General features: G+C 43.7%; 5 protein-coding genes across 5 annotated transcripts; 2 read left to right on the top strand and 3 right to left on the bottom strand.

Annotated features, from left to right (window-relative positions):
- Positions 1 to 144: 144 nt before the first annotated feature.
- BYT42DRAFT_587850 (uncharacterized protein) lies at positions 145 to 3,240 on the top strand. Its single transcript, XM_051570207.1, has 6 exons — positions 145 to 928; positions 998 to 1,167; positions 1,226 to 1,316; positions 1,394 to 2,431; positions 2,506 to 2,620; positions 2,699 to 3,240. Exons 1-6 carry the CDS (start codon positions 635 to 637, stop codon positions 3,109 to 3,111), a joined length of 2,121 nt encoding a protein of 706 aa, XP_051418901.1. The 5' UTR covers positions 145 to 634; the 3' UTR covers positions 3,112 to 3,240.
- BYT42DRAFT_143053 (Six-hairpin glycosidase-like protein) lies at positions 3,236 to 5,880 on the bottom strand. Its single transcript, XM_051562250.1, has 3 exons — positions 5,027 to 5,880; positions 4,131 to 4,956; positions 3,236 to 4,028 (listed from the first exon to the last, which is right to left on the bottom strand). The coding sequence occupies exons 1-3, from the start codon at positions 5,460 to 5,462 to the stop codon at positions 3,248 to 3,250; spliced, it is 2,043 nt and encodes a 680-aa protein (XP_051418900.1). The 5' UTR covers positions 5,463 to 5,880; the 3' UTR covers positions 3,236 to 3,247.
- Positions 5,881 to 6,331: 451 nt separating this feature from the next.
- On the top strand, positions 6,332 to 7,972 carry BYT42DRAFT_648852 (uncharacterized protein). Its single transcript, XM_051572750.1, has 3 exons — positions 6,332 to 6,706; positions 6,776 to 7,252; positions 7,325 to 7,972. Exons 1-3 carry the CDS (start codon positions 6,425 to 6,427, stop codon positions 7,790 to 7,792), a joined length of 1,227 nt encoding a protein of 408 aa, XP_051418899.1. The 5' UTR covers positions 6,332 to 6,424; the 3' UTR covers positions 7,793 to 7,972.
- A 679-nt stretch (positions 7,973 to 8,651) lies between these two features.
- On the bottom strand, positions 8,652 to 10,888 carry BYT42DRAFT_587843 (transcription factor Opi1-domain-containing protein). Its single transcript, XM_051570206.1, has 5 exons — positions 10,828 to 10,888; positions 10,078 to 10,767; positions 9,856 to 10,015; positions 9,553 to 9,779; positions 8,652 to 9,474 (listed from the first exon to the last, which is right to left on the bottom strand). Exons 2-5 carry the CDS (start codon positions 10,528 to 10,530, stop codon positions 8,965 to 8,967), a joined length of 1,350 nt encoding a protein of 449 aa, XP_051418898.1. The 5' UTR covers positions 10,531 to 10,767; positions 10,828 to 10,888; the 3' UTR covers positions 8,652 to 8,964.
- A 3,846-nt stretch (positions 10,889 to 14,734) lies between these two features.
- Positions 14,735 to 15,474, bottom strand: BYT42DRAFT_618280 (uncharacterized protein; the record flags this gene model as incomplete). The annotated part of the gene is made up of 2 exons (XM_051572267.1): positions 14,735 to 15,094; positions 15,331 to 15,474. The coding sequence occupies 2 exons, from the start codon at positions 15,472 to 15,474 to the stop codon at positions 14,735 to 14,737; spliced, it is 504 nt and encodes a 167-aa protein (XP_051418897.1).
- Positions 15,475 to 18,123: the final 2,649 nt, after the last annotated feature.

Here is an 18,123-nt window from a genome sequence, read left to right as displayed (position 1 = left end):
CTGGAAATTCATTTCAGGTCATTTCGCTGATTTCAAACCGCGAAACTGGCTAATGACGTAGAATGCCTCAGCAATGCCAAAAAAGGCAATTCAAGTATCATATCAGTTTTGGCCAAGAATTTTTGTAAGGCGTTCCACCTGCCACTCTATTTTTTTTTTCCTCGTGTCGCTTGATCGCTTTTTACTATCGAACCCTATCTATCAGTCTATCATATTACTTTTTACTGTTTATTCCCTTTTTTGAACTATTTTGATTTTGTATATTTGCATACCACTATCCAATCTTTTCACCATGGCTTTCACCATCGCTTTTTGAAGCTTTTTCTTTTGTTTTAAGTAATGAAGTTACTGTGCCACTCTCGCGTCGTCTCTCGTCTTAGTGATCAATATAGTCCACTTTTGAAAACCACATTTCAACGAATACTCGCGCCCAACCAACGTTTCGTTCCATTTTACACTATTTCATTTCTACTTTTCTGCATTCCAACGTTTATTCTTCACTTTCTTCACCGACCTTCCAGTTTCCGGTCCTTCTTTTATATCACTGATACATCTTCGGCCTATTTCGAGCCCGTCATCAAGCAATATTCAGTCTTACCAATAGTCGATTTGATTACTCGTTCTTTCATTCACGATGAACGCCGATGCACCCGCTTTTATTCCTTCATTCGCTGGCACATCTTCAGCAAACACTTCCGACCCTGCTAAAACACCACCAACATCCAATCGGTCTCATCGTCAAAGATCACAGCCGCGGCAGGGAGCAAGTAAACCTCCCCCGGAAAAACGCGCGCCAAAAGATCGCAGTAAGAAACGAGAAGATGCCCCCCTCCGAGAAAATAATAATCCTCGCACCCGTTCCAGCGCACACCAACGTGAACAGACATCAACAATTGCCAACGGTTTTCAGCAGATGAATCTCGTCGAGGTAAGATTGACAAGGCTGTCTTTGGAAACACAACGAACTGCATGATGGAATTGACCGGAATTTTGCTAGATCGCGCAACAAACCGGAGGAGCAACGGATAAAAAGGGACGCGTTTCTCTCAATCATTTGCTCAACTTTTCCTTCCCTCAGCGACAAGCTCCTCAACACTCTTATACACCGCGGAAAGTCCGGTCGACGTCCTATCAACCCTATAACAAGGAAAGATTTGTCAATGCAAAGTAAGCTCGCTATCATTGTTGGCCCTCCTTGGCATGAAATAACCCGTATACCCTGTAGCTTTCGTTTCCTGGTCAACGCCTGTGGCGATTATACCGTGAATATGGCCGATCCAGACGCAAATTTTGACTGGGATAAGATTGAACAAGTGGCAAGTGTCTTTTCTTTTTTAAGGGACATTGGATACCATTGTCACAATGGCTCATACTTGTATATTTCTTTCCACAGCTCATTTCAGCCGCTGAAACACCTTCGTGTCCGATCTGTTTATCGCCTCCCACCGCAGCAAGGGTGACCAAATGCGGTCACATCTTTTGCCTTCCCTGTATCCTGCATTATTTGGAACTGCGTGAGAATCCCAGAAAGTTATGGCGAAAATGCCCGATCTGCTGGGACGCCATTTACGAACGTGATCTGAAAAGTGTGCGAATTCAACACCCTTACGCTGTTGCTAACCCTCAAGGAAATTCTTTCACTGGAAGCGTATCCGAAGGCGACCATGTCGAGATGTGCCTTATTCAACGTGCTGCGCATTCAACTCTTGCATTTCCCATCTCCGACACCTGGCCTGTACCTGCAGACATCCTTCGTCAGTATTTGGATGCCAACGCTGCGCTGAATCCCTGGCATTTCACACCCAATGCCATGCAATTCGCCAAGTTCATGCTGACGAGCCCGGATTACATCGAAACAGAATATAAGCGAGATCGACGAGAACTCTTGGATGCTGCAAACGATGCAACCAGCTGGGGATCAACGGAGGAAATGCCGTATATTGAGCGTTCCATCGAGCAAGTGGACTCTAAACTGAAAGATACCAATGAACAACGATCCAAAGAAATGGAGTTGGCCATGCAAACATCCAGAAACATTTTCCATGATGTAACCGATCGATCCGTTGCTGGAAAGAACCGAACTCTGGTGGCCTCTAAGAAGGAAATCATTTCGCAACCCGCAGACGATGTCGAAATTCCAGAAGCGTACCGACAATTGCATCTACGCTTGGATCAAGACAAAGTGAACAATGAAAGCAGCAGCGTTCGTCAGGAAACAAAGACATCCACCCCAAAGAAACCCGCAGACGCGAAACGATTGGATGAAACGGCACTGCACGATTTTTACTTTTTCCAAGCCGTCGATGGACAACACCTGTATTTGCATCCATTGGATATTCGCATTCTAAAGTACGAATACACCGATTATCCATCTTTTCCTCGACAGTTAAATATCACCGTGACCGGTGTCGAAGAAACCACAGTGACCGAGGTAAATTCATAATAACTAGTTCAATTATGCGATTTCTGGTGCTGAGCAGCTCCCTTCTTTTTTTTTTTTCATAGGATCTTCGAAAGCGATTCAAGTATTTGAGCCATTTACCTTTAGCTTGCGATGTAACGTTCCTTGAAGCAGAAATGAAGGACATTGTGTCTGAAAAGACACTCAAAGCTTTCAGTCGTCGGTATCCATACCTTATGCATTCATTATTTCGAAATCGGGATGACTCAATACGAAGTTTTGTTTTGGATGAATTAGATGAACTGAAAATGCGAGCGAAAAAGCGACAAGATCGTGTCAAACGCGAAGAAAAGATACGACGTGCAGCCGAGGCTAAGCAACGAAAGCAGACACAATCTGTCCCTCGATATGACGAAGAACAGATTCGCAACGATCCTTTTTTTGCTGCCTATCGTCCCATGTCGGCCGAGGAAAATGAAGCCATGATGAATCGTGCATTGGAGGAATCAGCCGCAGCAGCGATGGCCGACAATGCGCTACTTCCATCGTCCGATCCGGTTGGCAAAGAGTCCTCCAGTAACCCCAAAACAGTCTGGGGAACGCCCGCCGTGCCCAGCGCCGCAGAGATCCTCCAACAAGAATCGAATGAATGGGCCGACCACATTATTGTCACCAAAAAGACAAAGAAGAAGAAGGGCAAACGATCTTAAACAATTTTTGTATAAAAGAAAAAAAAAGAAAAGCAAAATGCTAAAATCAGTGGAGATAAAAACTGATCAAGTAAAAAAAAAACTGTCAAGTAATGATTTTTGTTGTTTATAAACGTGTCACGATATGTGCATTAATCTATACAAGAAGAGTAATAATGGCTAAAACAGAGACTGCAATCAGAGACGAGACAATGCGTGGTGCAGCCGACGTCTGCTCGACGTGTTCTGTTGACCCATGCTTGTCGGATGGCTTGTCAGATTGCTTCTGGTTGGTCGACGACTCTTGTTGCTGCGCATGGATGTTATCGTTGGACTTTGTATCTGAGTGGTCGACCGACTGACTGTGAATACTGCTGGCTCTCGATGCTACAAAGGCGCTTGGATCATCTCCAGGTCGGCCTTCGACGGCAGCGGCTCGGGTGAATCCTTGACCGGGATAAAGCACCTCCAGTAGTTTGTCGGAATTCTGAGGTTCCATCAGTAATTTCCACGAGAAGGACGACTTGAGCTGACCACGAGGACATCCTTTATTGCAGGTATGGTAACAATCATCTTCGGGCCACATGGGCGGAGTGGACGCGTTGGGATGGTTCCAACCAAGATCCAGACCACAGTCCGAGTAAGGTTCAAATTTCTCGGAACCATAGTAATCGATTAAACCGGCAATGGCGCCAGTCCAGGCCGCATTGTAATCTTGGGTTACTTCCGAGTATTCGTAGTTGGATCGGTCGTCGTGCCAGCTGTCGTCGACGTTGGGGCCTCCCTCGACGGCACCATAGAGAATGAATCGCTGGCCGGTTTTACTTTCCGTAAAGTCTTCTTCGACTTTATCCTGGAATTTTCCACGCATCGGATAGTCAATGTACGAATTGTAGGATGCTTTATGATATGGTTTGCTCGGATAATTATCACCAAATCTAGATATTTTTTTTTTTTTTTTTTTAGTTACGGGCAAGTGCCACATTGTTGCGTTTCTGCAAGGTCGCTCTCATGTGCGAAAAAAACATTAACAAACTTACCCAACTACCCAGCTGTAGCCGTAGTCACCGAGAGCGTAATTGATTTGCTGAATGGCAAAGGTGGTCATGGCTTTGGATTCGGCGGTTTCATAGCCGACGGCCTTGGCCATGGCCATCATAAGGAAAGCCACGTTGCCCGAGTAACCCACGGAACCCCAATGCTCAATGTAAGCCAAACCGCGAGGAGTGAATTTCACGATTTGCTTTGGACTGGGTAAGAATTGGTTGAAATAATCCATGGCATTCTTGTAAAACATTTGTTCCTTGGTGACGGTATACAACAACACATGCAATCCTCCACCCTTTTCATCCCACGAGTATTCATTCCAGGAATCCGAGGCAATGTTGTACCATTTCTTGGCAGTTTCCAACCATTCCGGTTCCCTCGTTGCGGCATAGATCCATGCTGCACTCCAAGCAAGTTCATCTTCGTATCGCGTCGAAGGATACCAAAAGGTAGCCCATTGATACGCATTGTCTTTGGAGGTCACGTAGCTGCCTTGGTGATCGACGGCAAATTTGAACAAGCGCTTCGCACGATCCACGAGCTCATTAGCAAAAGTCTCGTTATGCTTGCGCCAGGGAATAGAAATGGCGGCCATGGCAGCACTGTATTCGCCTACAATTTCCGAGGATGGATTATCGGGAGTAATGTAGTGTGCACGATGCGGTAGCCCTGTAGGGACCCATTGTTCGTATTCTTCAGGTGGACCCCAATAATTAAAATCGACGTCCAATTCGATTTGCTTGGAAATAGGTCCTAACGCCGAAGTTCCCAGCTGACCCATGATATAAGTATCATTGTAATGTGCGTTAATAAGATAATCTAATAATTCTTGGCGTCAGTGGGAGGAGGAATTGGTTGAGAAAATTGAGTTTCGGAAATATTGGCTTGCCTGCTCCCCATTTCAAAAACTCCAACCCTTCAGCTAACTCATCGACGGAATTCATGGCATCTTCAAAGACCATGACGTTGAATGCCAGCTGGGTGGCGGTCCATCCCAGAGGTAAACCCCATTTCATGGTGTTGGCGGCTTCATACCATGCTCGTGAAAGATCTTCACCAAACTCGCCCACGCACACCTTGCAGGAATCGCCGCGCCAGGCCATTCGCTGATATGGCAATATGCCAGATTTTTGTGCATGGTAAAACAGATAGCTCTTGTGCAACACTTCGGCATAATCATACTTCGGATCTTTAGGTGCAACGTAAGGACCGTTCAAAGGTGGCAAAGGAGGGTATTGCAATGGACTTGTATCGTCATCGGCACATGCCAATTGTGAAGCTAACAGAGCAATGATGACACTCGTCAAAGAACGTGTCAAATACATGGTGGGTCGTCAAGCGAATAAAAGAAAGAAAAATAATGAAAGCACCAACGAACGTCTATTTACTTGCAACATTGGCACAACAGTTGTTATTTAAAATAAGAATGTGCAAAAATGCTGTATGCAATAATGTTTCCGACCGTTGTCGTTATTATGATCAGAGCTCGGAATGCCTGGACATAAAAGGAAGGCTTTCTTTGCTCGGTCTGAATCGATATAACAACATTTATCAGGATCGAGAACATCTTGACAGCATTTTCACCCTTTATTGATTTGTAGGCTTGTCTGACGAGTTCCAATTACTGTCATACTTAATCTTTGGCGCTTCATTACTGGAACTTCTTTTTCTTCACGACTTTTATTCTTCAAACAAAGTGGCGTTATTGAGTTCCATGATTGATGACAATAATGACTGATGTGCTGGTACGTTCATTATCGTTCAAGCGATCGCTATCGGATGTGTAACAGCAGGAAAAAAGGCACAAAATAGGACCTTGAAGGATCAACATACTTATGGGCTGTGGCTTAAGAAATATGTTTATCACTTGGTGAGTAACCTTTGCTTTTGATTTGTTTACTTTATTTTATAAAATAGTCTAACAAACCTTCAAAAGACGATTAAGAGAAAATAAAAAGGTCAAAAATGTGACAATAATTGGCTAGACTCAAACTCCAATTTTTCCAAGAAAAAGTCTCTGGATGCTAATCATTTGTCCTACGAATAAGTTTGGAAAATGTAGCGTGGCAGGATTGGTGATGATACCACTATCAGGTCATTGACAACACTAGATCAGTGTATTGTTTTTGGAAGAAGTGATTTTCTTGACAATGCCAGGTTGCAGGAAATGGTGGCTTGGCTGGGGCAAGCGATTGGATGGATCACTTTTTTGGATATTCCGTGCGATGGACCCAGTTTAGAGGGATTTTCTTTTCTTTCGGAGAAGCCACACACACACACACGCACCATGTCCGAAAAAATCACGCCTACCGAAGAAGAACTTGTGAAAGCCATTACTCAAATCAAGTTGGACAATCCTGACTTGGGCATCAAGCGAGTAGCGGTCAAATTAACCGAAGACCAGCCCACTTGGCAGGTGTCCGAGAAACGAGTCAAGAAAATGATGCAAACTCACGGTTTGGTCCAAACGGCTGAACCGGTGAAAAGCGGTGTCGAAGACGATCCTTCCGTACCGGTATCATTTATCGATCCCAAGCTCGATATCAAGTCCGTTTCCGATAAAGTTGTGGTAAGTGGCAATGGGTCCTTTCTGTAATGGCTGGTTGTCCGTGACCTCATTTGGTGCATCGTTGAATAGGCTAAAATGATCGACAAAGTCACTGGTAAAGGTCTGGTGGCAGCGAGAGATATTGCCAAGGACGAAACGATCTTTACCGAGACGCCCTTTGTCTACTTCCCGCCGTGGGAAGGCTTTTCTTTGGCCCGTACAGGAGACGCTTGTGGCCTGTGTGCTAAACCATTTGCTCGCGTTCATCGACTCATGGCACGTTGCTCTCACTGCGATATGAACTACTGCAGCAAAACGTGTAAAGCAACTGCCTGGGAGACTTTCCATCAACTGGAGTGCGCCAACTTGAATCCCGCTATTCTCGATCTCATGAACTTCTGTCAAGCCGAATCGTGGTCCGGTCCTATGGCCGTATCACGCATGTACGCTCACATCATCTTGGCCCATCAACGGGGCGATATGCAAGCTGTCATGGCTCACTATGATGCATTCGCAACAGTTAATCAAGCGGAACGTCAAGCCAAGGAAACCGAATGGATTTTCATGGTAAATTGCTGATGGTCATCCTCGTCCCTTTCGAGTGTCTCATGCAAAATGTATTATTTGTTGCGTTAACAGGAACATCCCACGCGAGAGCTCTGGGCTAAAGCACGACAAATGCTTAGCAAAGCGTACCGATCTCCTCCTAAAAAATGCAAGATTACCCAACCTCTTCCCGAGGACGTGGCCACTAAATTATTTGACGATGAAAATACCTTTTTGAATTACCTCGGCAAATTCAACATCAACAACCAAAACGGCGGCATGTACCTTGTTCAATCGCATATCAATCACAACTGTGCGCCCAATGTGTGTATCGAGCATCCATTCCACGCTACCCAGTATAAACTCGCTGTCAGAGCGATTCGAGACATCAAACAAGGCGAGCAATTGTTTGAAACCTACGTCAATCCCCGCTGGAATAAGGAGACGCGTATCAACTACCTCGACAAGACTTACATGTTCAAATGCAACTGCGCTCGTTGTGAAAAGGATGAGCCACTCACGGATGAATTGCGACGTGGACTCCGATTGCGTCCTGAATAAACGACGCCTTTGTTCATATCAAAGAGTAAAAGAGAGGAGGAACAAAAAAAGGAAGAGACGAGGGTCGTCCTGAACAACTAAATTGTATTCATAGAAATCATACAGATAAGCAATAGAGAGTTGTCTCATAGAAGTCATTGTGTTATATATTATATAAATGACCTGCATTACCGTATAACCGTAGACTCGAATGAACTGTTGATGCCCGTGTCAAAAATCGGACAACAGACTTTTTCCTCTTTGCTTCTGATCGCTCTATCTGATAATCGGTCTATATGTCTTGGCAAATTTTATACTTATATACACTGATATATCAAATATGACAGAGGCCTTTAGGAATTTCAATTGTTTTCTTAGTTCGATACGTTATTTGAGAATCATGTTCGACCAGAAGGATGAGCGGTGAATGAACCAAGGTTTCCGGTGACTGTGTAAATTCAGCGCGAAAATTTTTTTCATCTTCCTACGGTGGTTGGAAAAAGAAAAAGCTTAAATAGGAGTGGAATTCGCGCTTGAAATTGCGTTTCTTTCTTATCGGCAACTTTCAAAAGGCAAGTATTACATCTATTTTATTTTTTATTCATGATTCATTTTGTATCATACCTATGCATATGATGATTTGGGGCAACCCACTGTCTGGCTAGCTTACGAGCAATGCTGCCAAACGTTAACCATCTTTCGGGGCTGAAACAGTTATGATACATCATTTGGATCGTGAAATACTACTTTAAACGATTCTTGAACAAATCATCTAATGAATGCTTTCATGATAGGTCAGTTTCCTTCTTATCCGTATATCATTTATTCTTTTTTAAGATGGAAAATAAAAAAAAATGTGTTTTACACAATGTATTTGCATGTCTTGTTTATGAGAATCTGTCTGTTGGATATCACTGATTGATTTGCTCTAACGGTGCTCTTCATGTGACATGTTTATTCACCACTTGTTCGTCAAGATAAGGCTCAACATATTAGAAAGTGTAACGAGACATTGGTTTTCTTTCCTTTTTTATTCGATGATTGCTTTTTGTTTTGTTTTTGCTTGAGTAGTCGTAGTTGTCGCAGTGGTTTGTGTGATGGGGTGAGACTGGGTAGTGAGATGCAGGGAAAAGAAGCGATATCAGGCAAGAGGCTTTGTTCTTTTTTTTTTTGGAGTCACAAGCTACTGCTACTTATTCTAGCTCCATTGGAGTGGGGTTCACTCGTTCACGTGCGGGAATCACCACACCACGAAGGCAGTGCAACCAATATTCGGCACGTTCAATCGTGTCCGAGAATACGGCGGCAATGGATTCCAGCATTTCGATCGATTCTCCGCCTAGATTGAGCAGTTTAATGGACGTTTCTTGCAATGGGGAAACGGAGGTATGGGGTTGCAAAGCTGGTGATTGCATCGGGGAGACAGTGCGCGAATTGAGATTCGCCATTCGATTTGGCAACGCTAGAATGAAGGTACGCACGGTTGTTTTTGCTTGTTCGGGTAATCCCACTCCTGCATATTTTTTCACCACATCGATTACTTTGCGCAACGTATCAATAATCTCCTTCTTGACCGCCATGAGCGTGGTCATGGCTGAATCGGGCGTGCTCAACGTCTTGTCACTATTTGATGATTGCGTCGCTAAAGATACCAGCAGATTTCGTAAAATATCCATTTGTTCGTCAATATGACGACGCGCATACTGGGCAAAGTTGGAAAAAGAAAATGAGCATCAAAAAAAGGTTGTGAGAGCATCGTGTGGTTAATTCCAACAAGTTACCTGTAACCAACTAATACAGTAACGAAGACATTTCATACTTTCTTCGCTGACAACGGCGGCGGTAGTTCCGGCGGCTGAACTGGCATGCAGTACAATCTGTTGCCAGCGACTGCTTGCGTATTTTTGTGGATGAGGACTCGCGACATGCTTGGCAGGTGCCGCCGTTGTGGAAAAACGAGATTGTGGAGAATTGCACCGTGATGAATACTTTGACCGCGAAGAATGGGCTAGACAAATACCAAAAAAAAAAAAAAGGATGTTGGTAAATGGTGTCGGTATCGATGCACAAAATGAAATGCTTACAAGATGCAGCATCTTCTGTCGACCGATAATATCTGCGTCGAGGATTAGTCTCAAGGTCAACGGCAGTATCATGGAGGTTGGTGCGAGCCAGGGCTGTGGTGGCCGACAGGGTACCATCATCTTCGTCGTTGATATTCACATGGTTTACTTCACAAGGTGTCTACCGCATTTCATGGCGTCAGAATTCACTAGTCTTCTTTTAGAAGCATTGAGTCATCTTACTTCGCCATAAGAGTATTTACCCCACACAGTTTTCGGCGAGATCAATGACTGGCATTTATCGCTTACGGCAAGTCTAGAGGATACCTCTGTCATCTTTGATCCAAAGACTGGGGCATCTTCAACCGTATCTATGCGCTCAGATAGACGCAATTCACTGATCGGCGATAACACGTTGCGAAGGCGGTCAGCGTGTCCTTGTATATGTATTTGTATTTGATGTGGATCATCGTCCTCGATGGTTGAATCGCTGGATAAGGACGATCGTTGGCGCTTATAGTTTTGGAGGGATTGCGAAGAATAGGTGGGCGTCGGTAAAGGAGATGGAACAGTACTGGAGGATGACGAGTGATAAGTGGTAAGTGGGGGCAATGTTAACGATAGCGATAGTGCGTGATCTTGAAAAAAAAAATCGCCTCTTTTATCAGAGCACAGATAGAAAAAAGAAAAAATCATCCGATTCGTCTACAGCGGGGAACAGGAACCCGCTGTATGATAAGTTACCTTCATCGACCACTTTCATATCGCTTAACGCGACTTCACTCAAAGCCTCCGGCTCGGCAAAGTTGATGGTGTCGTGATTCTCGGTGCTTGAATCGCCCGTCATGGCATTGCATAATTGCGAAATGGACATGGGCGAAGACTTGGCCATACTACAACAAAAGAAGAAACTGTTGAAGATGGATGATAAAGTGAGTGAATTGGCAGTGCGAAGAAAAATGTAGAAAAACAAAGTTGAATAATTTTATTAGGAACGTTTCTTGACACAGTAACAGGTGATGGACGATGGAAGAAAAAAAAGGTAAAAAAATGAAAGGGCCATAGCTCAAGGATTCATGATTTGCATGTGAAACAGATATCGATCAAGCATGCCATCTTCACGTGCTATCAAAGATCTTCATCATTCCCGCTTCATACTCCACCCAAAAGCTACTCATCCACTAGTGACAGCCAGCAAAAGTCATTCAATGCGATAAACCAACTATTGCCAGATCAATTCAGTCGATCTGCCATGAATGGATTTCAGCCCCCCAAAAAGCGCCCGTCAAGTCCATCGCGGGCTGCTGCGAGAATATCAAATAGGATGCCTCACCATCGACCTGCTCGTAATCATTGAATTCCCATAATAGTACGACACCCATGCAGCCATTGAAAAAAAATACACTATCGTCTTGCTTTGTGGCATGATATTTCTTAGCGAAGCATGGCTGCTGCGAGTATCAGACAAGTGCCTCCCTGATGCCAAATACGCTGCAGTTATCGTGCCTTGTCCTGGTATCAAAGTAAAAAAGAGCTATCCCTTGGCAAAAGTATGATATACACAGCGTGATAGATAATTCTTTGCCCATGATAAAACGACCCGACCTGGTATAAAATCCTTTAGTAAAAAGCTAATTTGCAATTTTCATGTGATTGTTGCAGTGACATGACAGCTTCAGTGCATACGTTTCCTTTTTCGGCCAAGGGCCGAAGGTTCCGAATATTCCTGGTGAAGTTTGAATGTTCAATGGTCCACAGTAATTTTTCATGGCTTTACAGATACTATCTCTCAAGGTACAAGCGCTAGGATAACCTGTATGTCGCATCGATCGACTGGCAATATTGATAGCAAGAATTTCCACCTTATCTTCTCCTTCCATTCATCATCCACGGCTCCATCGATCCTATAAAACATCAGATTCATACTGCCTATGCCAGGTAAATCATTGCAGGAGTCCCACCATGTCGCGCCATCTATCGTCGTGATTGACAGACCATAATTACAGTGTCTACTTTGTAAACTGGTCACTGTATGTAAAGGTACATCACATGAGCTTACTGTTTCTTGACGCGGGCCATAACCGTGCGTACTTGTATGTCTCCATTCTTTAAGTGTCGCTCGCAATGGTGATTCAGTAATGGCTTGTAGATTTTGGTAAGACACTTTGCATCAACGTGGAATAGAATCGTATTGCATGTCCTCATTTTCCGCCTAAAGCACTTAAGCTTTTTAAGTTTGATCATGTGCTAGCACTCGTTGGACCTTTATGACGTCTAGGTACCATCGGCAACCTAAAAAGAAATGAGACCATCATATTACATCATTCCTTTCTTTTTGCCGACTTGTAACATCTTTTATTCTGATCTTTCAAATTAAATCAAATTCGCATTGTTTTCGTAATAAAGTGCACACCTTTCTAGACGCTATTGATAGGTTTTTTCTTGGTATTTCTGTGATGCAATGGATGGCAGGAGTTCTTTCTTTTTGGTCACAAGGGTCATGCTTTTCAGTGCATTGCGCTCGTTATCAAAAAAAAAAAAAAAAAAAAAAAAAACTGTTATATAAAAACCGACCAAGAATATTCTTTGCCAAAAAGGCAAGTATACTAATGACGATGTATTTCGGTCATCGATGACAAAACTTGACATTGGCCCGAGTTGAACACAATTTCAACAATAAAAAAAAGGGTATGGAAACCTTCCATGTTGTTTCATTGCGCCTTTTCCCTTGACAATAGGTTCCGGGGATACTCATAATTGTGTCAGTGGTTCGTGCCTCATGGTAACTATCGAACTTACCAGTCAAACTTCTGACTAACATGAGTGCATCATCACAATCCAGAAAGCGAATCGGTGTTGCGATGAGTAGGCGTACCTGATGATTCCAGCTAGTGGATTGGTTCAAAAATGGCAAATTGATGATTCGGACGGACCCACTTTTTTGACGCACGGAGTCACATGGCACCCACACAGGTTAACTTATTGTAGCGACGTGGATACGGCGCATATTCCACTACTTGGTAGCATGATCTAGTGCTTGGTAGGCAGTGAATCATCGGTTCATTTGTCAGAACCCGAGGTCATGAGACCAGGTTATTAGAAATATAAATACACCATCCTTAACGGTCCAACCCTTTTTACGTGTATTCATCTATCGAACTACCGTACTTTTTTTCAACTATGAGATCATCTGCCGACGTAGAACAATGCTTCACGACTGAGCTGTATCCGGCGGAGCATCTTTTTTGGTCTGCTTCTCCACCTATTCAATCGCTACTGCATACCCAAGTTGGGTGGTTCGACGTCCATTGGCATTCCGGAACCATTGGCCTCCTTTCACCTCTGCACCTTCCCCGAAAGCAGCAACATATTCTACTACAACCTGGAAAACGACCTTCTGGCCATCTGCTGCCCATGGAAACAATTTGGGAAGAATCCGAAGAAGCTTGTTGATGAACATCATTGGATGTCAATTTTGATTTTGATTTCCTTTTTCCATTCTCTGTACATATTCCTTTACTTGTATACCCCATCTGTATTTCTTGTATATGTTTATTATTTGGATTATTATTGGTTAAACTTATTCTTAGAACGTGGACAACCATGCGTTGTTATTTCCTATTGCCATCCGTCCCAGGTTGCCTTGGTTCTTAAACTCAAGCCAACTAATGCAATAAATATCAAATAACCACATACTGAAAACATACAGATCATCATGATCTTTTTCTCATTTCAAGTTTGTCATGTCGGTTGCATGAAATGCCTGTATTATTGTCATGGCTGTTTGAGATGCGGTATAATTAACATTTTAACAGCCAAACGTTGTTGAGCGGGTTGTTTCATAGAAAGTACGAAAACGTTGGATCCGCCAAAGCAGAGATGCTGTTTCGCAGCTTTCATTTCGTTTTGGGTCACAAGATCAACGAAAAATTGCAGTCTAGTTATCTGGCAAAACAAAAATAAAAAAATGTTATGTTTTTGTTATGCAAATGATTGTCTTATGACGCTTTGATTCCAGGATGTATTCGGGTCGATTACATTATTTGGTTTTCTTTGTCATCGAAACGTATCATATGGTGCGGTAACAAGTGCAGGGTCATGACTAGGCACTTGAATTCACATGCTTAGCCACGGAAGTTTTGATTCCAAGGCAGTGGTAATTTTTTCTTCTATGCTGGGGCACACTGAATGGTTCATTCCGTAGAATTGAATATTCAACAAGACTCACACTGCCCCTGTTGCCGTTCGTATCAAGCAATGAAATTGCCTTTACCTAAATCAACAAACGAAGCGCAATAAAAACGAGAGAAAATACTATAACAAAAAATTCAAGCTTTTTCTTGCAACAAAGGTTATCCTTCTCATGCCGCCGCCGCTTCTTTTTAATGTAGCTTTCTCCCTCTCAACAAACCAAACCGTGGCTCTGAAGTGTTCCGAAAATATATACGGCTTTATCATTCTGCTTTTGCGGTTACTTTCGTGGGCGTTGATGTGAAAAGTGTGTTTACTTATTCGTCAAGAATTCTTTTTTACCGAAACACCGACTATGAAAGCTAAATGATTAATTGCGAATGTGCACTTTTTGGGTCCACAGAGTAGGATATTAGTCATTGCATTGCACGTCCCTGCAGCCTGGGTTTGCATTTATGACGTCGAACATCGACAAAAATTGCATGGCAACCTCTTCTTTGGTTCAGACCTGTGAGCAGACAGGAGCTCGAATTTCAGGGCGACTCCGCAGAAGATTTTTATCAGTTATCCCACGTCAACGCGTGCCACATTCGTGGACAGCGCTTTCGACCGACCACTCCTAAATTTGCAGTTATGGTTCTGAATCACCAATTCGTTTCCATGTATTGTCATCTTGCGATCCTATCGCGTGGTGAAGATTTAATGCATATCAACGAACAACATCCACTATGTAATCCGCTCCATTATGTGTTGATATTTCCACATGGCGAACGAGGATGGTTTCCAACTCTTGGTTGGAAGTGGTATCTATAAAGGTCAAGATCGTGCTTTGATGTCCCTGCGGCGTAATCAGCAGGCGAACACCGATGAAGCTATTGACGAAATCGCACGGTACAAGATGCACGTTACGTCTCAGCATCAGAATCTTTTTGGCGGATGTTTGGATTTTCCCTGCATTCTCGCTCGCCCTCTGTCCAGTACCTCGCTCTTCACTTGCCACAGCATCAGCACGTATACTTCCGTACCGACTAGTCTGTACAGGACATTGTCGAACGCGCTCAAAGAAATCCTACGACATTGGATGTATTTTCTCTTTTGAATCGGTAAGTCATAATTTTATACATACTTTAAATAGTTTTCGCCTCATTTTTAATCTTCTAAACCAGTGAGGATCCGACTGCCCGCAAGATACGTTCAATGCCTGAGAAGCTCGGACATATTCTGCTGCTGCTGTTGGGCGAGTTGTTTTTGTTTCTCCTGCCGACATGGAGCGTTTCTCTCTGCGTGTGTTGTTGCATAATGTACCAGGGCCACAAAGCTTTGAGGATTTGTACTGGCACGATGGCCGTCGATACAACACTTTCCAGGAAGCTTCTGCCGCTCGCCTGCTGCTCGAGAGCGATGAAGAGCATGATCATTGTCTCGCTGAGGCAATAGCAGTTGTGACATCCGCTTCTCATCTTCGGCGATTGTTCGTCACCCTTCTCATGTTTGCAAATCCTGAAATCCGGGAGCGTTATGGCGAACATATGGCGATTATCTTTGCGACAATTACCAGCATCGTTACCGATTTAATGAGGTGTAGCCAGATATGCAGCGCTGCAATATTCAAGCTTTGCACGACATCAACAGCCTGCTATCTGTGCATAGCCGCTCCTTGCTTGATTTTCCAACATGCCGCCTGACCGCTTTTATCACCACCATCGGCTGGCATCTGCTGCTAAAAATATGTCATCACTATCCACTGCACTTTACTGGCCATATGCCGGCCTTGTGGGTCTTCATGTTTGTTCCTTTTGCCCGGCAAGTCGCTGCTTGGTTCACCTTATCTCTATTCCATAAGTTCAGAGAACCAGAGGACATTGACTAACGTTTGCGCCTCCCTGTTTATTTTTGTTTTATCTTTATTTGGTTCCGTAGTGCTTTTTTTTTTTTTGGCTTGTGCTTACGCGCTCTTTCTTTTCAAAGAAAAAAAAGGCATAAAAAGAGATGTTTTAAATTAGATTACTCCAAAATTGAGAAACGCATTTATTGCTTTGCTACAATTTATCAGAATCAAACGTACAAACGGCCCAAACTGTTATTGTAGAAGGGAAGCGGAGGAGAACTCGATTTTCAAGAGGAGATAACACCGGTCCTGCAGGTCAATCAAATTATGCGAAAACATAGCACACCGCAAATGGAGCCAAACTATAGGTGCTGTTACTGCGCTGACGCGTATTTTGAGTCGTTTACATATTCATAAAAGCACCTTCGAGCTTGTTCAGAATATTTCTTTTTCCGGCATGTTACATGCATTCGCATGGGCCTTGGTCATGGCTGATTCTAGGTTCTGTCGCGATTGCAACATGGCGCACAGAGACCTGACACCCTGGTTTCGTGGAATAATACGGGAGCGTTTATTGTCAAAGCAATATTGAATACACTGGTTTCAGGCGAAACAAAGCTGATACAAAGGGGCAGGGCAAAGGTAGGGAAGCTTTCTAGCATGAACACGATCAAAGAAAGTACGCAAAGTCTGAAGCATGTCGCACCAGCGTTCACCCATAAGTTATTGTTCACGTTATAGAGTGACTGTAGTGCACATGGGTTGCTCATGGCGGCATGAGTGACATGGCGCAGCTCCTCTTTGCATTCCTTACGCGAAAGAAGAGTGAGGCGCTGAATTTCGCGAGTTTTGTTGCGGGAATCGAGCCAATGAGGTGCATTCGCGATCATAAAACAGGGTCACCAATCGAAGGTCCGCAAAAGATATAAAAAGAAGGCGTTTCTTCTCATCTCTTTTTTTCTTTTGTGCGCCAGTTCGGAATCAGGGGCTGCTAGGCTGGTGGTTACTGGTAATGATGAACGCTCCGGTTCTTGGTAAAGCATTCGGGGTATGGCGAAAAATCCGAAAACCATCTTCTAATGATAGGATTGGCCATCCTCTGAAGAAGATTGTTTTCGTTCCCATCGGCTCTTCCCTTTGGGCGCCTGACTAGTCATCAGCGCGGTCATTGTGGAAGGTATGTCGGTGGGTTTGCTTTTTAATCGCAACAAAGGCAAATGAAAAATAAAAAAGGTTTTTGCCTTTATTATTCTTTTCTCAACCCTTTGTGGGTTGAATAATGATAAAATAAAAAGTGAGCTTAATGTCCTGTGGACGAACTACGCCACTTCATATAAAAAGAAAAGCACTTTGCTTAGAAGAGATACAACAGGATAGACCTCTTTTTTTTATTTGTACCATGATTCGTCTATTCATTAGAACGTTTAATAACTCCAAAACCGTCATCCTTATTCGTATGATTTGCCTGGCGCAGCGCATTGTGAACTATGCCGTCCTCGGATTCACTTGGCTCAGCTAAAGTCAAAATGGGCTATCGTTTGTTCATTCCAACTGAGGGAAGCCGCTCTCTTCGTTAAAATCGTCAGAATCGTAGACCCGCAAACGCGACGTGTAATGAGGAAGTGCGTTGGTAGCATCGGATCACGGAAGCTACTACTGTATAGCTATTTATTTTTCTTAAGGTGGGCTTTGCTAAACCGTGAAAAAAAGGGGGAGTTCTTGCCAACAAAGGGACTTTCCAACACGGCGGTGGTGCTTCTCAGCCTGGAGACCAAATGCACAGATCGTGCTGCAATTTGTGGTGATGGGACCCGCTAGATCACCATTGAGATTTACAGGACCAACAAGGTGGTAAACGCGACTGCAGTCAATGATCACGGTAAATACGCCCTCATAACTTGCAACTGGCTGTAAACCATGACAGTATTCCAAATTTCAACAAATTGATCCCAGAAACTCTAGATTTTTTCCCTGTCATATAATAAGCGGCTGATTACCTGGCTTCGCAGCCTACATTATCAGGAATCGCAGAAAAAGAGCGGCAACTGTGTACTGTATTGCTTTGGTCCGTCAGTCGACAGTTGGATCAAGGGTCATGCGAGACGCGACGGTGATGTCCAAGCAGCAACCTGTATTGCTCTTGCTTGTGTGAGCACCTTATTGACGAAGACCTTGCACCCATTTTTAAAAAGGTCAGCCATCAATCGTATGCAAAATAGAAAATCATATCCATCCCGTACACCGGTGACACAGTATAGTTTGAGATAGGA

Source organism: Radiomyces spectabilis (genome assembly GCF_025331425.1).
Source record: "Radiomyces spectabilis strain NRRL 2753 chromosome Unknown BYT42scaffold_16, whole genome shotgun sequence".
NCBI classification, from domain to species: domain Eukaryota; kingdom Fungi; phylum Mucoromycota; class Mucoromycetes; order Mucorales; family Radiomycetaceae; genus Radiomyces; species Radiomyces spectabilis.
This window is presented reverse-complemented; position numbering and strand designations above follow the sequence as displayed.

What these genes read in the sequence shown, in the direction of transcription:
- BYT42DRAFT_587843 (XM_051570206.1), bottom strand. Translation starts at nt 10,530, where the DNA reads ATGATTTTTTCTTTTTTCTATCTGTGCTCTGATAAAAGAGGCGATTTT. An exon ending in GTAAATACTCTTATGGCGAA is followed by an intron (nt 10,016 to 10,077) that starts GTAAGATGACTC and finishes GAAATGCGGTAG; the next exon opens with ACACCTTGTGAAGTAAACCA. An exon ending in ACTGTATTAGTTGGTTACAG is followed by an intron (nt 9,475 to 9,552) that starts GTAACTTGTTGG and finishes AACTTTGCCCAG; the next exon opens with TATGCGCGTCGTCATATTGA.
- BYT42DRAFT_648852 (XM_051572750.1), top strand. Translation starts at nt 6,425, where the DNA reads ATGTCCGAAAAAATCACGCCTACCGAAGAAGAACTTGTGAAAGCCATT. An exon ending in CCGTTTCCGATAAAGTTGTG is followed by an intron (nt 6,707 to 6,775) that starts GTAAGTGGCAAT and finishes ATCGTTGAATAG; the next exon opens with GCTAAAATGATCGACAAAGT. An exon ending in AAACCGAATGGATTTTCATG is followed by an intron (nt 7,253 to 7,324) that starts GTAAATTGCTGA and finishes TTGCGTTAACAG; the next exon opens with GAACATCCCACGCGAGAGCT.
- BYT42DRAFT_143053 (XM_051562250.1), bottom strand. Translation starts at nt 5,462, where the DNA reads ATGTATTTGACACGTTCTTTGACGAGTGTCATCATTGCTCTGTTAGCT. An exon ending in GTTTTTGAAATGGGGAGCAG is followed by an intron (nt 4,957 to 5,026) that starts GCAAGCCAATAT and finishes AAGAATTATTAG; the next exon opens with ATTATCTTATTAACGCACAT. An exon ending in GGCTACAGCTGGGTAGTTGG is followed by an intron (nt 4,029 to 4,130) that starts GTAAGTTTGTTA and finishes AAAAATATCTAG; the next exon opens with ATTTGGTGATAATTATCCGA.
- BYT42DRAFT_587850 (XM_051570207.1), top strand. Translation starts at nt 635, where the DNA reads ATGAACGCCGATGCACCCGCTTTTATTCCTTCATTCGCTGGCACATCT. An exon ending in GAAAGATTTGTCAATGCAAA is followed by an intron (nt 1,168 to 1,225) that starts GTAAGCTCGCTA and finishes TATACCCTGTAG; the next exon opens with CTTTCGTTTCCTGGTCAACG. An exon ending in AAGAAACCACAGTGACCGAG is followed by an intron (nt 2,432 to 2,505) that starts GTAAATTCATAA and finishes TTTTTTTCATAG; the next exon opens with GATCTTCGAAAGCGATTCAA.